The following is a 24,825-nucleotide window of genomic DNA, read 5'->3' as shown; positions in this document are numbered from 1 at the left end:
CCGCAAGGCCGCAACCACCTCCAACACTGTTGCATTGCTTCTCCCTCCAGCGAAGCTCCGCAGCGCCACCGCAGCCCCGATGAATGCCACGTCGCCGCCAATTCCCCTCACTGCCCCTTCCCCTTCCAAACCGCTGGTGTTGCCGTCGTCCTCCTCCACCGCTTCATCAATCCTCCCCGCTGCCCTCGACACTGCCCTTGCCGTCCTCTACCACCAGCTCCTTCCCTTCCCTCTCCCACTGCCGCCGCCATCGATCCCCCCTACCGTCCTCGCCACTACCCTTGTCGTCCTCCCACACCAGCTCCTTCCCTTCCCTCCCCCATCGCGGCCGTCATCGATTCTCTCCGCTGCCCACGACGCCACACCTGCCCCATCCCTATGCCAAACTCGCCTCATCATACCGCCACGCTGTTCCATACTTGCGCCTCCCCAGCACCTGCCGTCCCACTTCCCACACCCACGCATGTTGCCTCCTCCTCATTGGCATCTCGCCACTGCTGCCTACGTCTATCTCCTAGTGACGCCATGGCCATCGCCGCCGACAAAGGTATCACCCCTCTTTCTTTTTGTTGGTGGATGGTTTTTTTTGTTGGGCCCCACATGTCAGCCGGTAATATTCTTCCACCTATCTCTTGTCTCTTCCCATCTCAACACAAACCTCCAGGGCAGTCGGAAACATGTGGGGAGAAGAGTGGTGGCTAACGGCCGCGTCATGGACCTGCGCGCGTGAAGAGCGCGGAGAAGCGAAGTAGGAAGGGCTCTCGGCACATCGTCCCCTAATGGCACACCGCCACGTCGGTGCGCGGCAGCTCGCGCGCGTCCGCGTCATGGTCACGTGTCAGCCACACCATCGGGATTGGCGAGAGGATCTCCAAGAGACAGGAGATGGAGTACATTATGATGCCTGAGCACGGTTGCGAGCACCACCGGCTCCATGAGTGTCCGTGCATGCACACAAAGAGGACGTCGGACGTTGAATCACGGGAAAGGTGTGCGGTGGCCGGTGACCGACAAGGAGGAGTGTGGCGGCCGTTGGGCGGCGGCGGTAGGTAGAAGCCCGACGGCGATGACCGGAGATGGGTGGGGAGAAGGCTTGCAGCTGTCGAGAAGTTTGATAGTGGCAAGCGCGGGAAGAAGGGCGTAGGCATTGAGGACGATGTGACCGCAACGTGGAGTAGATAGAGTTGGCCTCGAACACGATGCGGCGGAGCCACGCGTGCTCCTCCGTGGAGGAGAGGCAGAGCTAGGGGTCGGGGACACCTGAACACATCGGCTTTTGAGTAGCTTGGCGGGCGCGGCTTTGAGATTGGAGGATAGGAGCTTGGCCAGCGTGACGAGGCAGAAGCCCTAGCCCTCGCCCGCGTAGGTGAAGACGGCATTGCCGTTGCAGTAGAGACCTAGTTGCACCGCGCGTGCACTCCCGGCCGTTGGAAGCCATGTCGGCCCGCGGCCTCCGTCGTCGAGCTTTTCCCGTGGGCCAGCACCATTCTCCCTACCCATTGGTGGCTGCCCTAAAAGCTTTGGGTTGAGATGGGAAGAGAGGAAAGTAGGTGACATGTGTGGTGTCACACTGACTCAGCCATCACGTCAACAAAACCGAAGAGCATACCTTAGAATCAAATGTGACATGATTTTACAAGATCAGAGATCTATTATATCTAGTCTTTCGGTTCGGGGCAGTTTTAAACTCGACAAAGGTGAACTTTTTTCCGGTATGAAAAATTTCCAGCCTCATGGGCCTGTGCGTATGGCCCATAGGCCTCGGCAGCAGAGCGTTGCACGGCCCCGCACCGCACCACGATCGACCTCCGGCTCCCCAATCCATCGCGTCTCCTCGCCCACCGCCCTCGACGACTCCCGTCTCCTCGCCCGCCGCCGGCGCCGATCTCCATCCTGCTAGCAGAGGTGGCGCCGGCGTCCTCCTCCTGTCCCCGCCGCACCATCGCTCACCGGTGAGCATCCCAATCCACCCCCATCCGGCCTCGAATTTCGTCTCCTCGCCCGCCGCTTGTGCTGAACCCCCATCCTGCGAGCATCCATCCTACTGCAGTTTCCGCCGCATCGCATCGTATCGTCGCTTGCCCTGTGGGCATCCCTCCCTTACCCACAGAGGGGTTCTTGCTTGCGCTTGCGCGCGATGGTTAGTGTAATCCACGTTTGATTTGAGGGGGGAAGAAGACTGGCAGTGGAATGCCTGCGCGGTGCCGGTGCCGGTGCCGGGAGAGGTTTGCTTCGCTCGGGACCGATTGGGATTGATGTGGCGAGCGGGGATGCGGATTTTGGTTGTTTTTGGAAGATTCGCGTGGCGATTATTCTGTTTGATTAGAGGAACCCTAGGTGGGTTTCTGCTTGCTCTGCTGTAGGGATAGAGGGTTTGGTGCCTGCTGTGGGGATAGAGGATTTGGTGTAGCTTGTTAGGGGTTTGCTTTCTGCTGTGGGGATAGAGGGTTTGGTGTAGCCTGTTAGGGGTTGAGATCATCTGAAAATCGGAGCAGCTGATCGTGTCCCGTGCTGGTTAGATTTCTGCATTTAGCCAGCCGAGGGGGATGTCTCCGTTTTAGCCATAGCGTGCTTGCATCTCGCGTTAGTGCTAGCTGGGTGTTTGATCCTGTCGCACGCTCGTGTACAGATACGTGAATTCCTTTTTGCATTTTATTGGGACTGCAAAACAATTAACCCATCGAGGTAATATGTCTAGATGGATCATATCAACCTCTTTGTTTTTCGCTATTTGGTAATAGAATGCTCCTAGCAAAGATTTAGCCAACATCTCATGTTGAGAATTTTTTCTGTGAATCCTCTTTCATGACAAAGACAAGTAGGAGAATTAAGAACGATGTATAGTTCAAATCAATGTTGTCATACAGCAAACACTAGATTCTATTCTCCAACTCCTAGATGCAGTTCTCGGGCCACAATACGCCAGTACCAAACATGTTGTTGCTTCACAGAATGTTGGCTTGAAAAGCTGAAATTACTTAACTTCAACATTTTCTGTTTCTACAATTTCCGTAAATGGCGTATGCAGTCTGTCTCTGTACTAACTCTTTTTTCAAGAAAACGGCCATGTATAGGGGTAATGGGATAATCTCAGGTCCTATGCTACTGTACTAACATATTTCATGAATATGCCTGCTGGTGGTTTGTGAATTCCGTTTATTGTATACTGGTGTGTACTTTTTTTTAATGGAATACCAGAATGTACCTCCTACTCTGTTATGCTATCTATTATTCTTTCCTGTTGTATTATTGCCAACAACGTACAACTAGTTATTGTACTAATGTTAACTACTAACATTTGTTCTGCCCAATTTCTTGGGAGCGTCTATCCTATGGAAAGAAAGATTTATGTAGGATAGTTTGAATGTATTAATATTACGTTAAGGCTCCCATCTTGTTGCCAAACAAAACAACTGGAACCCCGAACCTACTTCTGTTCTTGGAGTAATAGAGGTGGAGTGATGCCAGCTGAACTAGTTATTTGAAAGTTTGTTTACTGACAATGAGGAAACGCCTTATGCAGGCAATGTATATTCGAGTGAAACGGAACAAGACTACCTACTTCATACAATGTGACCCAACAGAGACGACTTTAAGCATTAAACAAAAGTTGCATTCATTAGTTGATCAGCCTCCCGGTAATCAACAGCTGATCTTGTTGGCCACAACTGAAGTTGTTTTGGATGACTCAAAGACATTAGCAGATCAGAAGGTATTGCACTAATGGTATTATTTTCTGAACATTTCTTTTATGCGGAACAACATGGTGATTTTTTCTATATCTGCCTGCAGGTTGAAAATGATGCTGTTGTTGCATTAACACTGAGAAAAGGTTTTGTTCTACTCTGACTGCATAACTGCCTTACCTTTTTTTATGATAATAATGTACACTTATTTGACCATATATTCCTCATTGTTTTGTTTATGAATTTTGGTTTGCTGTCTGGTCTTCCTGGACACAAACTGTCGATGGCTGATTTACGTACATACTGCATAAACAACTATCGCCATCTTATTGTGGAAAAAACACAAATTTTCTAAGATTTCTTTGTGTTGGTGACTTCATGTTTACGGGAGATAACTTTGCTGTACTCGTATTCCATTAATCTTGCTGTGCCTGGGGAATCCATTTTGCTGGTTTTCAATTCATGCTTACATAAGTCTTCGCCAATTCTTTCTTGCAAAGTGCAGCTTGACAAATCTGCAAAATCAAATCTTTGAGCCTTATTGTCTGTATCCAAAATTACCATAACCATGTCTTAACTGCTTCTCTCAATAGATGTTGCGATTTCCCACTCTCTTTAGACCCCTGATTGCTGTTTGTTCTTTCATCAGATGACAATGTGTTTGAGGAAGTTTCCATTGCAAGGCCCGAAGATTTCATGTCGTCCTCATGATGCAGACTCCTCTTTTCAACCCCGTGGGTTATATATGTACTCTCCTAAGCTTGTCTCTTTGGATTGCTGCTCAGCTTCTCTCCTGTTATAGATGCCGGGCAACGGCATTGCATTAATCCTTGATTTGACCATCCAACTGATTTGGTCTTTTCTACCTACCGAAGCCTGTGCGTTCTGGATATTCTCCTAAACGCACCCCTGCTTGTACCTGAGCAGCATGTTGAGAAAGGATCAATTGTGGATTCTGTGGGATCAATGTAATGACTGATTTGTTATAATCATGATTACTCGCAGATTGGTTATCACAATTCCTATGGGATGCACCAGGTAAACACTGGTACAATTACTCTTGTTTTCCAGGTGATTTATATATGATTCTCGCTGAGGGTTCTCCTAGCTGATTGTTTAAATGCTCAGTTAAATTTTATCTGTCTGTTTCAGCTCTGGGACGTGATTTTGTATTTTAACTTTTGGGTTTTAAGAATAATTTGGTACATTTATTTTACTTATCTTCTTAGCAATTATGAAAGGAGAGCCTGGCAACAGAGTCAATGAAGATATCACCTAAAACTGATATAAAATCTTTCCCTAAAAAAACTGGTATAAAATCAAAACCCCAAACTTTAAGCTTTAAAGCTTTTGAGTAATATAACTGTTTGTAGACTACAGACACGTATCGTTAATGTTTTGTTTTTTCGGTTGGTGATGAAGAAATAAGAGATCTTGATAAGAAAATGTCCTTTGATCTGAAGCTGAAAGTTGACCTCACGTTTATGTAGCCTACACTCCAATGTGCCGTACAAAAGTATCCTAGTGCCGGTGTCATCACGTACGGAGTCTCACCATCATTATATACTAAAGCGCTGTCAGATGATAAGACAGCGGCCTCAACCACTCCAAAGATTACGCTAATTATTCTACTCTTGGATCATTTTGTTAATCCATCGTCATGGCTGGTGCAAATCTATCGCGTATAATTCCTTAAGGGACATATTTAACTGTTTTAACTTTTCTTTCGATGTTCATATTAAACACTAACTTCATCCGAAAATATAATAACCTAAAATTAGATGGTATACATCGATCATACTCTTATATTTTGGAACTGAGGAAATAACAAGCATCACCATGTCAAGGCATTCTGGGGTTTACCAAACTGTTTTTCGGCGGTTTACCAAACCCTTTTTTAGCTGTTACTGCGGTAACCGCGTGGTTATCCTGAGGTGTATCATGCTTTCAAAAATTAAAAAAGGTTATCGCACGTGATAACCACGATAACCGCACGGTTGTGTAAATCTTGGGGCATTCGTAGTCTCCAAGTTCATTTCTTTTTGAGAGATTTTATTTGTTTACTAAATCACCATGGCAGGCAATCCAAGTTCATATTTTTTTAGAGAGATTTTCTTTGTTTGCCAAATCATCATGGCTGGCAAAAGGGATCACTTAAAAAACAGGTGCATTTACTGTTATATATATATATATATATATATATATATATATATATATATATATATATATATATATATATATATATATATATATATATATATATATATATATATATATATATATATAAGATTTTTAATATATAGTATAGTAGTCTAGACGGTCATCCAATTGATAAAGTAAATTATATGGGAATATCTTTATGCTAGTGTACTATTGTTTGATGAAGTGTGAAGTCCAACTACAAAAATAAAATCTTTCACCTTTTATTTTTTAACGCAATTATGCTTTCATAGAAAACACGTACGGCATTTAGTAGACGTTGCCAAATGGAACGCTCACCGTCCCAACAGTGATGTTTTTTTGCATAAGAAAATACAAAAAAGCTATGGGATCCGTTCGTGACGAAAAAAAAAGTGTGAAAGCATCGTCCTTTACTTTTTGTAGAAAATAAATGGAATTACTTGGAAAGTGATGTCAAGCAGTGGTGTGGATGGTGGCAAATGTCAAGCCGTGGAGTCCATATCTGAATTTCACACGGATTTTACAGAAAACTAGTTCAGATTCGAACGCGCGCTTCGTAAATTCAGATGATGGAAGAGTATTACATCCCCGACCCCGACGATGTACCTTTTGCAACATGTACGAATTTGGCTTGGCTTAAAGGGAAGCCATGCTGAACTTGAATTGTATAAGGGTCCAACTCTCCAAAACTACAACTCAATGTTGTTCTAGTACCGTAATCAAAAGGGTACAGATATCTGAGACACCAGATTACAACATAAGTTTGCTGTTGCTTGTACATTTGTTGCGCTCGTTTTGTTATTAGAAGCAAAAATCAATGAACACGAGAGACTTCAGAGGGAAGAATAGTACGAGCGGCTTTTAATGGACGAACCTGAATCTACGGGCACTTGTCTCTTTGTTGCTTGAAACTGAACAACGGCTGTGTTTTTAGATCTAAAGTTTGGATCCAAACTTCAGTACTTTTCCATCACATCAATCTGTCATACACACATAATTTTTTAGTCACTTCATCTTTAATTTCAACCAAAATCCAAACTTTGCGCCGAACTAAACACAGCCAACTTGTTTTAATGCAACCCTCCTGTTGTGGTTTTCTGGTCCTTGCAAGTTGCAACTGCCGTCCATATCTCCAGAAATATATGGCAGTAATGTCAAGTGGCATTGCCATGTATGAAAATAAAATAAATTCTACACATTTTCTGCTATATTATATTATGGCACTCATGCATTGAGGGGGGGAAAGAACTTGTATATGTGTGTTGAGCTCTCCTGTTAAAAATGGACCTATGATGAATTGTATAACAAATTTCATGTCCTATTGTTATTATATAGTATATCCAGACTCCAGAGCTCATGCTTCCCGTGTGCATTGCTTTGGTTGGTGTTTCACACACAAGGCAGGAGGGGTTTGATGATATACCAGTAAAAACATCGCATCGAATCTTTGAATATATACATGAAGCATTAAATATAAATAAAATGAAAAACTAATTGCACAATTTATATGAAAATCGCGAGACGAATCCTTTGAGCCTAATTAGTCCATAATTAGTTATAAGTGTTACAGTAACCTACATGTGCTAACAATAGATTAATTAGTCTTAATAAATTCGTCTTGCGGTTTCTAGGCGAGTTATGAAATTAGTTTTTTCATTCGTGTTCGAAAACCTCTTCCGACATCCGGCCAAACGTTCGATGTGACACCCAAACATTTTCTTTTCACGAACTAAAGAAGGCCGGTGGCTGTTTCCTGCATACTACTCCTATATGGAGTACTGTTTTCGCAAAGAGAATAAACTACTCCGACCGTTTCAATTTATTTGTCGTCCCAGCATTTAAATTTTTTATCAAAATATTTTGTCGTTATCATATTCCAAAACAGTTTTAGAGATGTCTTTCTACCTTTTCATCAATGCAGCCATACTACTGCTACCACTTCCACAAAGAATTATAATGTTTGCTTGGGGAAAGCTCATTAGGATGTAATTAATGAGGATAACGATGTAACTCGCCACACCTCCTAGATTAGTGTGAGATTGACCGAACGACAAGTAAATTAATTAGAACGGAGGAAGTAGTGCATTAGGGCACCCGTAATAGTTATTTATAGGCTCTCTATAAGAAATCCATGTTAGCATATTTTTTTATTTGGAATAGATTAAATGAAGAGAGAGAACAAAGCTATCTATTAACATGGAGATAGTCTATAGAGAAAAACGATGCAATGGATTAGAGAGCTATAGATACCCATGTAGACATACTATTAAGGTGGTTTACTATTAATCTAGTCTAATACTGAGATATACATGTTTTATAGAGAGCATCTTACTTTACTATTGCGGGTGCTCTTACTACAGATAAACTTTACTATTGCGGGTGCTCTTACTACAGATAGTACAACTATGTAGTGGTACATAATCCAATCCATAAATTAACAGACAAAAAAGACGGAACCATTAGTGCAAATTGGGAAGCCTAGGAGTAATAGTTATTACCACCACATATCCACCAATTTCGGGAGATGTTTCAGGCACAATATTATCAAGCGACAGAGTTATTCAATCCATAACAGAAGAGGTGATCACATGAACTGTAACGCATTCCTTTTCTTTTCTTTTTTTTGTTTTCTTTGGAATGACACTAACACAGTTTGTTCCAAGCTGGAAGTGGCCACCAAATCCTTTGCCATTTGGTTGTCCATGGAGAAGAAAAGAAGTGCCAGAATCCAACGAAATCCCCAGGCTCCAGGTCATTTCTGCTCTCCACTGACCTCACCTCACCTCTCTTCTCGTGGGAGGTCTCACACCCTCGCCTCTCACCTACTCCTCCTACACTTTCGCTTTCTTGGGCAATCGCTTTTAGTACTCCAAACAAACTCCGGAGACGTCACAATCCTCTTCTCTTGCTTCTCCCTGCGATTTCTCAGCTTCCTCCCGAGACCTCTCCCTCCTCTGCTTCTCTCTCTCTCTCAGCCGACACACCGGGCTCCAGTTTTCTTCTACTCCGTTTGTTCAGGTTCAAACCAAGAAGAAGAAGAAGAACAAGGAGAGAGAGAGAGAGAGAGAGAGAGAGAGAGAGAGAGAGAGAGAACCTGGGGAATGCTGCGTCTCCTTCCTCCTCGCCGATGAGCCAGGTAAAAAGGACAAGAAATTCTTGTGCCTTGATAAGGTTTCCGTCTCGCCATTGATGTAGGTTCGTTCCAGTCCGGTTCTTGGACCGCGGGAGCTCAGCTCAAGATTTGGGATTGTTACTGAGCTCAGTTTTAGCAACCCGGTTAATTAAGAGGGGTTCGGGGATTCTTGGTATTTGTCCCGATTTTGAGGCTTTTATTAGTATATGTAGCTAAATTTATTAGTATTTGAGGCTTCTCTAAGTTGTAGCACATCAGGAAGAGATTTATTTATCTGCATTGTGTTGCTGCTGAAGCCTTTGTGAATTTCCCAATGTTTCGACTTTCTTGGTTCAAGTTAAATTTCTAAGTTTTGCTTGGTGATTTGCTTTGAGGGCTGTTGTTCAAGCTGTTCTTGAGGGCAATTGAGATTGCCTATCTGTTAAGTCTGTAGAAAATTCAGTCCTTTTTTTTTTTGTTCCTCTCTCCTTCATATTGCCTTCAGTTTCAGATGCAAAGTAGTTATGCTGCATGCCACTTTACTACTAGTCATCAGCGTTTGTGCAATTAAACCTGACATGGCAGCAATTTTTAATGCAAATATGTCCTCACAACCATTTTATACAACCGTTGTCGTAATTGTTGTATTCTGCCTTTTATAGCTCTGAATCACAATTTCAGTTAACATTAATGCGCTGTAATTTTATTCATTAACAAAAGGTGAGCTGCTCTAGCAATGAGGGCAAAGAAGTTGACTTGCAAATGCTACTAAATGGGCGAATTAGCAGTCAGTTAATGTAGCAGCATAGACTCTACTGATACAAGAGAAAATGGTAAAAATTATTAGGCAATGCCGCAATGCAATTTTTCTTTTGTTTCACGTATTCAATATTTACATAACCTGATTACTGAATTTCATTATTGCAGAGCGTGTATGCTTTGAAAAGTCCGAAGGGACCATTGTTTCCTCTGCGATCAATTCTTGTCTTCTTAATTGCATTATTTGGGTTCTACGTCTGCTACTTCTCCTTTAATCAAATAGATTTAGAAAATAAAGAAAATTTGATCAGTGGAGAAGAACAAATAAGAACTCTTTGCAGAAGACATACAATTCCAAATGAGCTGATGCAATATGTGCACTTTCCAAAACCTACGAGTTACAGTAGGTAATTTTCTAGATAGAATCTCTTGTGTTAATCCTGTGCTACATTATACATTTCCTTTGTTATTTTTTTCATGTGCATTCTGACAATATTTTCTCATTGACAGGGGGGAATGCGCGTGTACTCCAGTTCGGTTTTTTGTTATCATTTCTATGCAAAGATCAGGAAGTGGGTGGTTTGAGACTTTGCTAAATAGCCATCCCAATGTCAGTTCAAATGGCGAAATTTTCTCAATAAGAGAGAGAAGAGAAGATATCTCATCTATCTTGAGGACGCTTGATAAGCTTTATAATCTGGATTGGCACACCAGTGCAGCAAAAAATGAATGCACAGCTGCATTTGGATTGAAGTGGATGCTAAATCAGGTATATTACATTGCATAACCTTTTGGGGTCTATGCTTATGTTCTTTCAGTTAGTTTGTTGTGAAGTTCACATCATTTCTTTGATCCCGATGTGACTGAGCAAGCTATTATTGTTTACTCTGGTCTGATTCTAACATTGATGAAGACATGCACCAACCTCTTGATATCACATAGGAGTAGAAATTATTTAACTCTACCAGATATTTGAAGGCAGTTCTAAATCTTCTGAACTAGTTACTACTAGTGACCCGAATTGACTCATATAGAAAACCCAATGTCATTTATTCAAAATAGATTTTTCTTTGTTGGTCAAAACTAAAAAGGCATCCTACAAGTTACAACTTAAATTGTTGTAACAAAGGGAATTGGTTCTGTGAAGAAGAAAATGAAGGTGATACTACTCAACATTGGATGCTAGATGTCAGAATGCTGATGTGCTAATTTTAAGCAAATGTGCTTGTGTGCCTGTTCCGTGTATGCATGAACAGATGCCCTCAAGTAATTCAGTACTCACCGACATATATTCTTGCTATCCAAACTATCCTCAGGCAATTAAGTGCAAAGTTATAAAAAAGTTGGATTGTATAGAACTGATCTGTTCCAAAATTTGCAGGGAATTATGGAACATTATCACGACATTGTTAATTATTTAAACAAGAAGGGTGTCATGGTGATATTTCTGTTCAGGAGGAATACATTAAGGAGGATTATATCTGTGTTGGCTAACGACTACGACAGAAAAACAAAGCAGTTGAATGGCACCCACAAAGCACATGTTCATTCTAGGGAGGAGGTGCCTCTCACTTTCATACCCATGCAATCTTCTCAGATATATTATCCAAAGCAATATGTTTCACTTTTTCTTGAATTTCTTGTATGGGTCAATTACGTAGTAATATTTATGACAGAATCGATACCGAATAGTGTGTTTGCCTGTCCTGAATAGGCAATAAAGCAATGGGAATATTACGTTAGAATATTGCTTTTTCTAAAACTTTAAAACATGTCCAGATTCTTGTTGATCAAAATGTTACTCCCTCCGTTTCAGGTTATAAATCGTTTTGACTGGTTAAAGTCAAACTGCTTCAAGTTTGACTAAGTTTGTACAAAAAATAGTAATATTTTTAACCCAAGACAAATTTATTATGAAAATATATTTAATTATTGATTTGATGAAACTAATTTAGTATTGCAAATATTACTATATTTGTCTATAAACTTAGTCAAACTTGAAACAGATCAAAGTCAAAACGACTTATAACCTGAAACGGAGGGAGTAGATTATTTTTATGGTTGGTTTCATCCACTTGTGTTCTTGTCATCCTTCAGAATTCTCTTTTCATATGCTATAGTTTTAACTGGTTTGATGATCCATTTCTTCTTTACTGCATTACTTAATCCTGTTTATACCTTATGCTTTGGGCAGGCTGATATACTAGCAAGGTTCAAACCGAAGTTAGACGTGCCAACTCTGATTCCAAACATCAGATCTGCTGAACAATCCATCACAACTTGCCTGGATCACTTCAGCAGCACGCGCCACATGATCCTTTACTACGAGGATGTGATCCGCGACCAAAATGTACTGAACACACACAAATTACTGAAACAGTAACTACTGAAATAGTAACATGAATCCTCAGGCTACTGAACTGACCACCAATCCCCATTCAAATTACTGAACTGACCATCAAATTACTGAAATAGTAACATATTTTTCCCCATACTCAAATTACTGAAACAGTAACATTTTTTTTTTCATGCAGGCACTGTCGCGAGTTCAAGAGTTCCTTGGAGTTCCAGCGATGAGGTTGTCCAGCAGGCATGTGAAGATCCACACAAGCCCTCTTCCTGACCTTGTTGATAATTGGGAGGAAGTGAGCGAGAAGCTAAATGGGACAGAGTACGCTCGTTTTGTTGATGGTGCAGATTATGACAAGTGATATTTGTTTGATTTCATCAGGATCCAATAGTTTTTTTGTTTTTTTTGAGGGAATCAGGATCCAATAGTTGATACTTGATAGCTTCATTTTACACAAAGGGGATTTGAAAGTTGTTTCTTTTTTATTCCTTTCAAAAGTATAGGGATCCTTTTGGTAGAAAGAACTACACAAGTTACATAGAGGAGGAAAGAAATGAAGGAATATGAGTTTTTTTTGTCCGTTTTAGAATTTGTATAGATTTCATGTTTTCTTTTGAGAGCATCTTTTCATTTCTAGGCGATTCAGCTATTGTGTACTGATGAGCATGACCAAAAAGGTCTCACAATTGAATTTCTTCTCATCTCACTTCACTGAACATATATCCTAAATTCCTAATCATTTTCTTTACTAGCCCACGTCTCAAATGAGAATATGTTTGTAATATTCAATGCAACTTCTGACATGTGACCACCAGTTGATGTTAAAGTGACAACATCAGGGTTTCTGCCATTAGCCCATTACTGCTTGATTAAGCTTCCCTCAAATAAACCCTCTTTTTAACTGTTCTCGCTTGACTATTGAACGAAGCAATACTCATTCATTAAGACAAAAATCCCAGCATGGATAATAAAGTAAAGAAATAACCAAGACAATGTACAATTCTCATTCCCATATGCTGTCAACAGATTCTATCAAGTAAGTTATCAACTCTTGGTAGTATACTGTTGTTCAAACCTACTATTCCAGGAGAGCAAAACCAAAAGCAACTTGGGCAGATCTGAATTTTTTTTGGTGGGGGGTCTCCTTGTGTGATGCTCACTCCTGATCACCATCCTCAGACTGTTTCTTCTCTAGTATGGAAAAAATGATTCTAATATTCTACAAGGATTTACAGCATAGAAGTGATACAACAGGTGCAAAGCTGCAACAGCATTCAGATCAATCAGATTTCTTGCGGGAAAATGACTGCCGTTCTGACAAAGGGACAAACACCTCGCACATGTTTCTAATCATGCCTCTGTCATATATGTTATTTTTCACAATTGTTTCATCGGCCTCAGTATGTGATCTAGAGAAAAACGCCTTCCATTTGCTTGGTGGCGATTTGCGCACTTCACCATTTGCAGCAGCCTTTTCCTCGTTCACCTTTTTCCTCCACATAATATAGTCTTGCCATTTGAATGTCTGCAAAATGTTCACACGATGAAATTTGGAAAGAGGAACAAATCATAATTTTGTATTAGTAACACATTAGAAGCTTAGTTTACTTTCCTTGGAACAACTGATTTGTTACTTGATAATGTCTAGTATCATCTCGATTCTAGCAAGAAATCGCGTAAATTATCCTACATTGATTAAGATGTTCTTTCTTCTCTTCTATCAAGAAAAGAACTTTTGAGTGCAAGATCTAACAATTAGAAGTGCAAGGATGGAGCTTTCAAAGAACAAATTTTCAAATGGTTAATATGCTATTAGGTTTAGGAAATTAAGACTTACCTCATTCGTTGTTGTATTTGTTAAGCAAAGATGTGTGTGGTAAGCACAAAACCCACCAAGGAGCAATGCAATTATAGCCAAAAAGACCGCTAAGAGTATCTGTGTGTTATGCACAGCAAGCAGCCACTGCAAAAGTGATCGTGAGTTAAAGAAGATATTCAATGTGTTTTCTAATTAAAGACTAAGTCTCTTTCTATACCATACCTGTGCAACATGTGGAAATAGCCCAGAGAATGAATTGTCGATGCCATAATAAACTGTCAACACAAAAAGGGAATTTGTTACAAATGGAAAAAAGTACAAGTTAAAATGAAATGGGAAAAGAATAGAACATATGTAATTCCTCAATTATTTACAAGCCATAGTGTACACGATTTCTCAAATGCACTGAAGTTGTTCATAGTCAAATAAGAAACTACAGAAATTCAGGAAGCTGGTGATGAAATTCTGGTTAATTTTATTTATCTTACACAACAGAAGAAAGTATTTGTGTGCATTCCATAAATGGTAGAGTTTAACTCAGCATATGTAAGTAAGTGGTTCCTGATGAATAAGGGTGCGGGTTGTCTAAAAAGAGAACTGTAACCTGTCAATATGTAGACAACTTTCCTTTCTTTTAATTCACCAGCAAGAATGAAACCAAGAATAACCGCTCCGTACAGACATATAAGGAAATGCCTGTTATAAACAACAGCAGACAAGGAAATGTTATGTAGCTCAATAAAACCATACGTTTAATTTTAGATCTGTTAGATATCCAGCAGATAAGTTAGATTAACAGTGTTGCTACTTACAATTTCAGACATAGTAACGTGGCATAACAACAGGCTAGCATCTTGACTAGGTTTCAGAATTAATGGATGCCCAATGGGCATGTCACACTAATCAATGTTTCTATGGTTGGTGGTTTGAAGTTTGAGAAAATACTGTGTTTTGAGGAAAATAATAAATACTCTGGGGTGCTATTGCACAAAATTATGAAGTAGAAAAAGGGTTAGAGAGATGCATCTGATAGCAAAAAAAATAAGTCTATAAGAAACTGTCTAATTATGCCAAAATAAAAAAGGTAAAAAGATGTTAGGAAGAACAGAAATCCGAGAAGAACTTACCAAACTAAAAAGGCCACAAAATAGCGAGTATTTTTCTCCCCAATGCAGTTATTCTGTTCACATAAAGATAAATTTAATATACAAACAAAGCAAAACCAATACCATATAATCGAAAGTAAAAGTACCATCCATCCACAGTGGTGATCAAACCGTGCAACACATTTATCACATATTCTACAGTGCTTTGCCCTGGCTGGCCTGCAAATCAATGAGCTGTTCTTATAGGATGTAAACAAAGCTGACTGATAGGAAGAGGAATGTAAGAGAAGAGTGGATATTTAGTTCTACATTGTTATCTTCAGATCACAATCACAATAACTTCAAATCAATAATTATGCTATATTACTCATAGTTACTAGTTCGTAAAATTTTATGGAGATACTGAAACAGTTACCATAAGAATATATCGTATTACATGTTTTTAACTTTTAGCTATTCTATGATAATTTCATTTAAAGTGTACCTGGCAATCTTGCAGGTAGAACACTCTTTCTCCTCAAAAATGATGCCATCATATGGATAGGCAGATAGATATTGAGAAACATTCTCAGCAGTGACAGTTCCAGGATCAGAAAAGCTAGTCAGCACGAAGAGTAAAGCACCAATAGCAACAGCCACGATACTCAGGTATCTGCAAGAGTAAGAAATATGATTATCCAGTGTCGGTAAAGTTATGTCTCAAAATTGGCTAATAGTTAAAAGCTACCTGTGCAGTCCACTCACATAGTACCCAGGAATGTACTGGAAAGATGTCTGGACGATTATAAAATATGTTACCCCTATTATGGCAACGTAAAAAATCTGTAGGTGAGAGAAGAAACAGCACTAAAATTAGGAAGTTGTGTTGATCACAGATGATAATTTTCTAACAAAACAATCCAACAGTTATTCAAACATTAAATGAAGCACACAGAGCAAACAAAAAACAGAATACCTGGGAGGAACATTTTTTCTTTCTCACTAACAAGAGAAAGATAAATGAAAAAGGAACACAATCAGGTATATATATAAAAAAATAGAGTTTGGCAGCAATATGGCATGTGCTCTTATAGAATCAACGTACAAAAAGGGACATGAGTATGCTCATTGTTTGACCTATGGTTTACGGATTTTCCATAAAAAGAATTTAGGTGTTAGAAAAATAGTCATTTAACCAAAATTTCAATATATAAGGATATAAGGCACCGCTGCATCTTTATCATACATTTTTAAAAGTAATCAATGATGTACCCTATTTGATGCAAAGAATCTAAACAGACCTCAACTACTAAAACCCAAGTGTCCCCATTTCAATTGATACCAACAAGCAACATGTCTCTATTATAATATTATCCCACTTTTTACTTCCATTCTTCCCACAATCCAAATCTCTTTTCTACTCGATTGTTTTTGTTCCCTCCCTACCACCTCTACCCTGAGATCATCAAGGTTGGCGCGGCCCTCCCATTCAAAGTAATGGACCAATCATGACCAATGAGGGATAAGTACAGGCGCATTCCCAAAGAGCTTACGTGCAATGAGTGGCAAAATACATAGGTGTTCTTTTATAGCATTCTTAATACTTCTTTTCCACTAAAGGCCAGCCTCCATATAAAATTATATATTTTAGCTAGAAAACATGTTGAGAAATAGCTACCACAAAGACAAGTCAATTTATATCTCACTCAACAGCACAACTCAATATCCCTCTTTCGGGCAACTTGTAGCTAATTGTTCGGCAGAAGTAGCAGGCTTATGCAATGCATAGTCAATAAACCGCCGAATCGATCATTAAGAACCCTAACACATCCACCAAACTTGAACCGAAAATCATATTCCCATTCCGCATAAGCTCCACATTTTCCGATGGAACTCATCACCAGGCGAGGATCAACCACAGTCTATTTGTCTGGGCTGAAATATGCATCATCAAACGCCCTCCTCACGATATGTCCCCAAAGCCGCTTAAGATTCAAGAACAACCACAACCAGTGAGTAGCGGAGTTTGCTATGCGGACCTGCAGGATCGGGTTGGGCCGGTCGCAGCAGTAGCTCTCGACGCCGAGGACGAGATCCCTGGCCCCATTGCCGCACGCCGCGTGGACGAGCCGCCTGCGCAAGAAAAAAAAAAACCCTCGAGCGGGGGGTTACCATGGGGAGGGGAGGAGAGGGGAAGGAGGGGAGGGGGAGGAGCAGCGCGCACAGGAGGTGGTGGTAGGCGCCGAAGGTGAGGAAGTGGTTGATGCGCTGCACGAAGGTGCCCTCGAAGATGGGCCACTGCCCGCAGAGGAAGGACACCACCACCAGCGCCGTCACCGACCCGTGCGCCACCAGCAGCCACGGCACGTCCATCCCCGCCGCCGGCGAGTCCTCCGCCGCCGCCGCGGCGTCGTCTCCTCCGCGGGATGGTCGATCGAGCCGAGGTCAAAGGAAGGAGGAGGAGGGGACGACGATGAAACCCAAGCGAAGCAAAGTGTCGCCGCTCTCGTGTGCCATCTTTTTCTCTCTTTTTTTTCCTTTTTGATTGATTTTACTGGGGTATATTTCTTTATACACGACGGATGAAACTGGGATTATTCAATAACGTAAACGAATGAATTAATTAGATATTATAGAAAAGGTTGATAAGTTGAGTTTAAAAAGTTCAATTAGAAAAATGTGATGAACAAGAAATACCGATGGAAAATGTTCTCCGATACTCCTTTCATCCCAATTTAATTATCATATTTGTAAATGGCGCCAAGACCAAGACAAGAAAATATCATTACTTTTTAAATTAAACCTTATCGATTAAAAGTGTTGTGTTAAATACGCGTGGGAATGCAACGATGTCATTTATTCCTGCACAGATAAACAAACACTGGCCGAGTTTAGCTCCTAACTTTTTCTTCAAATTTTCAACTTTTCTATCACATCAAAACTTTCCTACACACGTAAACTTCCAACTTTTTTCATCAAACTTTCAATTTTAGTCAAACTTTTAATTTTGGTATGGAACTAAACAAAGCCAATATACAACTATAGCATTTACTCATGCACACGTAAACGAATAGATGTACACCTGTAGTATTTACTCATGCACAAGTAAATAAATAGACCCCGTTTAGATGACGATCAATTTTGAAAGACCTAAAAAAATCTTAAGAATGGTCAAAATGAGATGGAAGTACTATATAGGAGCTTGCGGACCCACGAGAATCCATAATTCTCGTAAGTTACAAAAGACACTTAACATCTGCAAATTGTCTATTTATTCGTCTTATTTAACTCATTTGAGACCAACAATTTCTTCCATTTCAAATTGCCTTTCAGTTTTGTTCTAACTCAAATATTAAACATTAACTTTTAAAAATTCATACAATTTTATAACGTGTAATCATAAATTATGAAAATACTTCTCATGGTGAATCTAAAATCATGAATCTTATGATGTTAAACTATATAACTATATAGATTTGTAAAAGAAGTATTTTTCAACAATACTATTCGCCATTCCTATTAAGTTACGAGAAATCTCGGAAAATGCTAGTTGGTGTGGTGTGTTGGCAGTGCGCATTTTTCGCGAGGAGTTAGTGTAACTAATCTATTAGTCTTAGATAATAATGGTAATAAATGAGATTTTTTTTCGGGAGATTTTTTTTAACTAACAAATTGAAAAGAAATATATACCTGAAGTCAAAATTTGAAAATTTTCAACTCAAAATTTGAATTTTTTTAAGTCAAATTTTGAAAACTTTCAACTTTCCATCTCAAATTTGAAAAAAAAATTAACTCAAATTTGAAAACTTTCAACTTGCAATTGAAAGACATTCAACTCAAATTTCGAGAACTTCCAACTCAATATTCAAAATGTTCATCTCAAAATTAAAAACTTTCATATCGAATTTTGAAACTTTTAACTCAAAATTCAAAATTTTCATCTCAAAATTCAAAACTTTCAACTCAAAACTAAAATACTTTCAACTCAGATTTGAAAACTTTTAAGTCAGTATTTGAAAACTTTCAAATTAGATTTTGAAAAATTTCAAGTCAATATTTGAATACTTTCAACTGAATTTTTAAAATCAATTTTTAATATTTTATTGAGAAATTACTGTAGCACCATAATTAACTGTAATCTCCGTGATTAACGCTAGTATTAACGATAGGAGGGTTCGCTGTACGTGGAAGTGCGTGTGAGTTATTGTAGCGGCGCATACGCGCGAATTAGCAGCCCCCAATAAATCTTAACTTCTGAAAGTTTACCTATTTACATGTATCTAATTCATTTGAAATGAATACTCCATATGTTTCAAACTAACATTCCTAACTTTGATAATTAATTTCTATAAATCCATACGGTTTAACTTTTGACTATATATTATGAAAGTATTTCTTAAGGTGAATCAAAAACATGAATCTTAAATTTATGTTGTTATAAACTATGTAAATCTAGATTTAAAAATTGATGACCAAAGTTAGCAATGTTAGACTTGGGATAAAGTAAAAAAACACAGTACTAATTTGGAACGGCGAAAGTAGATAAAATTGAAATGCGTATATGATTTCTTCTCGATCAAGCTGGTCCTGGAAATTTACCGGGTTCTGTTCACAATAAAACGCCAGAAATGTGCTTATTACACTGGGCTACAAACGCTGAGTCGCTAATCATTGTATGCTTTTCATCGTCTTTCCTCTCTAAATTACCGTCATACATCGTCCCTAAATTACTTCATAAATTCAATTTATTATAGGTCATCATCATCAATTTTATTATTCACGTAAGCATCGGTTTGTTGTGAAGCTGCAAATGATCGCTTCGTAAGCAAGCGCGATGCCATAGTGCCCTTGCATTATCTCAACCACTTTTTCTTTCCCCCAATCTGTGAAGAGCATCGAACACCATTTCGATGTTAGCATAGAGACTGCATCACAATGATGGCTGAAAGTAGATCTGATCCTAGCACATTTCTACATCACAGGACTGCAAACTAGGATTTCATTCCCATGATTTTTCATTAACCACGCCTAACAACATTCAGTCACCCAGTCTGTTTGACCAGGAGGCAAGAATAGACGAATTAGGTACTTGGTGTAATATTCACGCTGAGCAATAAGACCCTGCTTGGGAAAACAGAAAAACGGTAGAAGCCATGGAACATAATCAAATAGATAAGTGGGCACAAGATGCATGTCGGCATGGCAGCAAACAAACTAAGAAAGATCAGATAGAAAATCATTTAAAACAGATCAACAAAAGCAAAAGCAGCAGGCGCTAACCTAAGTATCGATAGGCAAACTGCATATGGAGTGTACAAACTTACTTCGCTACCAGGCTTTGCTTATCTATTCTACAAAATAGCATAAAAGGCACTACCACGGTACATTTCATGGTGGTGTAATTTGCATGCTCCCTAGTTCCAACTTCCAACTCTTGATCCAAGAACTCCAAACTTCAAACGCTTGCCTCGCCTGCACAGGAATTAAACATGTCAGAGCATACACAGTTTGCAATAGAAGAAACGCACAAAAGTTTTTTTTTTTTTAAAAAAAGAAAATCAAGCAAGCAACCTTGGAGCGAGATCTTTATCAGCTTTTCCCATCAACTGGAGGACCATGTCCATTATTGGATGGAGATACATGACGCTCGAGCTCATCTGGGCTAGCAGATCGACCATTTGATCTGTGGTGCCGCTTGTCCTGACCATGTGGAGAGAGTGATTCCCCAGGTGAATAATCATCACGGTGATCCCTGTTCCAAACAATTAGAGGTTCAAATGCCCATTATTTACAAAGGATACAAGCAGCAGTACAATAAAAAAATGACGAGAAACAAATACAACAAGATTAGCATTATCAGCAAACTGGATTTGAGGTAACTGCACTTGTTTAGAGCAGAGCTACTGCAGTACAGCAACAGCACCATTAGTTAGGCATGCCTAGCCCAAGCTAACAGAATCAAATGCAAGATATCAATTTTACCTGTTCAATCCCAGTATAAGTTACCCACTTTGATCCAAACATGCAATGTGCAATGGACTAAGCTCAACAGCATCAGCACACTTGAAAATAACTCTTTTCCTCAGGTTTCTTAGCCAAAGATTATCTTTAAACCCCGGGCAACAGTGCCACTCTATCTTAAAGAAGAATGCCTTTCACATGCTCCAACTCTGGAGATCGTGGTACTTTCACGTTGATCTTTATTGTCCAAACATCATAATTCTCTTTTGGCTTTTTAGACTCTAGATTCTTTCTTGACTGGATAATATCAAATCAAAGCAACAAATTTAGAGCAAATTTAGCCTTACACTTCATGAAGAAAAATATAGAAGAGCAAATCATCAACAGTTAATCAGATAATCTGACAATCATATAGCTAATCAGGGAGTGTACACACAAGAAAGTCCTTTTGGTCATTTTCTTGTTAATATAAATTACTATGTTCTATCATGTGAACAACCTCCTGGGTACTTGATTCATCAATCCAAGTATTTCCATGGGATTTAGAAGGAAAGGTGGAGTTCCACGCAACTGTTCCTTGGCACATTCAACCTATATCATCAATAACTATGGTTCATTTTCTAATGATGATTTTTCCAATCACCATGAGCATTACAACCATGATTAGCAATCCTCTAGGAACGTAACTTCTACTGAAGTTGAGCAAGGAACTAATAAAATTAGTATAACTACTTTACACTTTGAAACCAAGCAAGGATATATTGACAGTAAATCAAGATAAAAAAAATATTCTAGGACATGAAAATAATCATCGGAATTAGGGGTCGATGGAAGGCACTTATTGCTCATTTATTAAGCAAGAAACTAGATCACTAATCATAAATTTGGCATATAATCCTACAACTTCCCTTATCACAACAATACACTCGCAACCGCCAAAACAAAATTAATGAATCATAAATGTCAACGGCGTATCAGGATATGCCGAAAGCACAAATAAATAACTTGGCACAGAGATGTTTGAAAGGAAAAAGAGTGAAACACTGACAAACAGGAGAGGACAAGCGTATTTGCTATGCTATATGTAAATACTAAAATATTGAGATGATACCTGTAGTCACGTCTAGCTGGAGAGGGTGAAGGTGAATAAGCTGACAGGAAATAGAGATCATTTAGTGATGAGATTAAAAATCATAAAATATTAACTCATATAACAAACATTTATACTTACAATGGTAACGAGACCTTGGAGATCTTGATACTGACCGCCTTCTGTGGCTACCATCCATGTATCTTCCACTACACAGACAGAAGCACAAAGCATTTCTTTTGTTACATCAAATTCCAGTCGCTGCTATCATATATATTCCAAATGCCTAATCTGGAAGTTGGTAAAATATAAAAAATTAAGCACCTTGTTCTTGTCCTCATCCGCATTTCTTGTGGGGTTTTTCTGTTCTCCTCGGCAAAAACTATTGAAATCTCTCGTCCACCAATAACTTGATGATTCAATTCTTGCTTGGCCACTGCAGCATCTTCTGGATAGCGGAATTTTACAAACCCAAAGCCACGTAATTCCCTACAACAATTTAACACGATCATGGAAGTGATTGTGAATCAGACAAAATCAATATACACATCAAAAGACATTCTTAAAAGAACACAGAATGTGCAACAAGCATCTATAAACCCTATTTCCAAGCAGAATACATGGTTCAGACCAACATCAAAGCACAAGCATAAGGCAGCCTGGAAACAAATGCTCTTTGAAATGTTCATAATAATGATAAAAATTACTGGGTTCAATTAACGCAATTTCTTCATGTTGTTCAAAGAATTGCTTATCTTCTGTGCAACATGATAAACGTTCCAGAATTAAGATATTGACTTAACTAGAACTCAAATGCACCAAAACAATTGTGTAAGAAACATAAGATAAGTTATTATTACCTTGTATGGAAATTTCTTGGAAGGTAGACATCCTTTACAGGGCCAAATTGCTCAAACGGAATACGAATATCTTCAGGCCTGCAAAAAACGAAAATCAAATAATATTAAACCATAATTAGTAGCTACAGTGCAAAATCATCTACATACAAAAAGAAGATACTTCAGTATGTGATTGTGGAAAGCTGTATATAAGAATGATTTACTGTGCACTGGCTACTTATGTACTACATGCTTGCAGTGTAGAAAATGTTGACTTAAAAAAAAGATCCTGAGCGTTCCAAACTATCGAGAAGGGAACCTAGAACAGTAGCATTATGTCTCCAAACTACAAGATCTGAATTATCAAAGGTTGCAACCACTGTCTATATACAAATATGAATACATCCAGAGTTCATACATTTGTTTTTGTTTTCCAGAGACATAAGCAGCATTATATGATGCAAAGTTCATAAAACAACGGTTCTGCTAACAAAGCCATATCTAAAAGAACTAGATTAATTCTAGGAACACTTAAAGGAACACAATTTAGTGCTTACAATTTAGCCTCTACCGAAATAAAACTTCATAATAGATCTGAAAAATGTTCCATCTCAATATATGCAGTTAAAATCCAACCTGACACTTGAGTTGTTAAAACCTGGTAACAAGACATTTGGGTGAAAGCTTGGATGATACAAAAAAATGCAAGAGAAATGCTAATCCACATATGTGGACATCCATGCACTGTTGTATCTGCCTGTTTGGGGGAGCTTTAGATTATGAGAAGCAGCTGTTTGGTAGCCAGCTTCTGAGAATCTGGAAAAGCTCTGAAACCCAGCTTCTCCAGCTTATGGCTTCTTAGTTCATTTTTCAGAACTACAGATTCTCAGAAGCTGTGGACTGTTTGGGGCAGCTTCTAGCAGAAGCAGCTTTTGGGAAAAGCTGCAGCTGGGACAAGCTCCCCAAACAGGGCCTAAAGTGCTAGGAAATTTTTAATGTACAATAAGAGCTATTTGAAGATGGGAATTCTGGTTTGCATGTCTAACTGATGCATGAATCTCAAGGCACTCTGTACAGATGAACATCCAATGCGCAAAACCATTAGAAAAATGCATTAGGTTACTAAGGTAGGGTATGGAATATGGAAGCTACCTATACCAACATGTTCAACCTTAGTGAATGGCTTCCAAAACATTTGTTCTCTCCTAGAGAGCAACAAGTGTGAAACAGCCCACTACCATGAGTCCAGCAAGCATTTGCTGGCATACAAACTATCAGGAAAAAAACCGTCGTATTTTCTCAACAGTTCCACATCAAAACAAACCTGCTCTGTTTTTTATTCTGAATACAGCAACAAATAAAAACACATATAAGACTGAAAAGCACAGAAGCACACAACCAAGCCTAATGCAACTACCAAACAAAACAATGTGCAGATTCACAGGGATTACACACTGAACGTATCAACCAAACCACATAGCGCTGTGCTACTAGCAATTATTCAAATTGCGGTAAGCCCTAGATCAAATGGGCAAAAAAAAAATAATAATCCAAAGAGGGCAACGGCTACGCACCTTGCGGTGAGCGAGATGTTGCGGACGAGGAGCCCGGTCGGCGCAGGCGGCCGGCCATACCCGCGGCGGGGCCCTTCGCCTCCACCTCCACCTCCACCTCCGCCGCGAGGATAGCGGTCGCGCGGGTCATCGTACCGCTTGTACCGCGGGGGGCTCCGGCTGTACCTCCGGCGCGGCTGCGGGCTGTAGCTCCGGCTCCGGCTCCGGTACCCGGCCATCGCCGCCGACTCGCCGCGACCCGGCCTAGGGTTTCTCTGAGGTTTGGATTTTTTTTTCTTTCTGTCGACGAAGGCTTGGGCGAGGAGAGGTGACGATGCAGCACGGCACGGGGCGCTTTTATCTAGGAGAACTCGAAGGCCCATGGGCCCA

The 24,825-nt window shown here is 39.7% G+C and overlaps 4 protein-coding genes across 6 annotated transcripts; 2 read left to right on the top strand and 2 right to left on the bottom strand.

Annotated features, from left to right (window-relative positions):
- The first annotated feature begins 1,718 nt into the window (after window positions 1–1,718).
- Window positions 1,719–4,705, top strand: LOC4332905 (uncharacterized). The gene is made up of 4 exons (XM_015772929.3): window positions 1,719–1,952; window positions 3,524–3,712; window positions 3,793–3,832; window positions 4,336–4,705. The coding sequence occupies exons 1-4, from the start codon at window positions 1,734–1,736 to the stop codon at window positions 4,395–4,397; spliced, it is 510 nt and encodes a 169-aa protein (XP_015628415.2). The 5' UTR covers window positions 1,719–1,733; the 3' UTR covers window positions 4,398–4,705.
- Window positions 4,706–8,758: 4,053 nt separating this feature from the next.
- On the top strand, window positions 8,759–12,808 carry LOC9271725 (uncharacterized). Of its 2 annotated transcripts, XM_015777210.3 has the most exons (7): window positions 8,759–9,003; window positions 9,700–9,812; window positions 9,907–10,145; window positions 10,249–10,507; window positions 11,120–11,299; window positions 11,933–12,088; window positions 12,273–12,808. In XM_015777210.3, exons 2-7 carry the CDS (start codon window positions 9,810–9,812, stop codon window positions 12,447–12,449), a joined length of 1,014 nt encoding a protein of 337 aa, XP_015632696.1. In that variant the 5' UTR covers window positions 8,759–9,003; window positions 9,700–9,809; the 3' UTR covers window positions 12,450–12,808. The 2 variants fall into 2 exon arrangements, with proteins under 2 accessions (XP_015632696.1, XP_015632695.1); XM_015777209.3 differs by lacking the exon at window positions 9,700–9,812.
- A 261-nt stretch (window positions 12,809–13,069) lies between these two features.
- On the bottom strand, window positions 13,070–17,483 carry LOC4332904 (probable protein S-acyltransferase 17). The gene is made up of 10 exons (XM_015777208.3): window positions 17,217–17,483; window positions 17,032–17,125; window positions 15,741–15,835; window positions 15,498–15,665; window positions 15,160–15,232; window positions 15,035–15,087; window positions 14,512–14,603; window positions 14,130–14,182; window positions 13,926–14,051; window positions 13,070–13,613 (listed from the first exon to the last, which is right to left on the bottom strand). Exons 1-10 carry the CDS (start codon window positions 17,363–17,365, stop codon window positions 13,368–13,370), a joined length of 1,149 nt encoding a protein of 382 aa, XP_015632694.1. The 5' UTR covers window positions 17,366–17,483; the 3' UTR covers window positions 13,070–13,367.
- Window positions 17,484–20,139: 2,656 nt separating this feature from the next.
- LOC4332903 (serine/arginine-rich SC35-like splicing factor SCL28) lies at window positions 20,140–24,765 on the bottom strand. Of its 2 annotated transcripts, XR_001544747.3 has the most exons (8): window positions 24,457–24,765; window positions 22,904–22,981; window positions 22,368–22,532; window positions 22,185–22,252; window positions 22,065–22,104; window positions 20,975–21,250; window positions 20,564–20,744; window positions 20,140–20,464 (listed from the first exon to the last, which is right to left on the bottom strand). XR_001544747.3 is itself a non-coding variant. In XM_015776859.3 (7 exons), the coding sequence occupies exons 1-6, from the start codon at window positions 24,672–24,674 to the stop codon at window positions 20,582–20,584; spliced, it is 732 nt and encodes a 243-aa protein (XP_015632345.1). In that variant the 5' UTR covers window positions 24,675–24,765; the 3' UTR covers window positions 20,140–20,464; window positions 20,564–20,581. The 2 variants fall into 2 exon arrangements, 1 of the variants encoding a protein (XP_015632345.1); XM_015776859.3 differs by lacking the exon at window positions 20,975–21,250.
- Window positions 24,766–24,825: the final 60 nt, after the last annotated feature.

This window comes from Oryza sativa, chromosome 3, assembly GCF_034140825.1.
Source record: "Oryza sativa Japonica Group chromosome 3, ASM3414082v1".
Lineage (NCBI taxonomy): Eukaryota > Viridiplantae > Streptophyta > Magnoliopsida > Poales > Poaceae > Oryza > Oryza sativa.
This window is presented reverse-complemented; position numbering and strand designations above follow the sequence as displayed.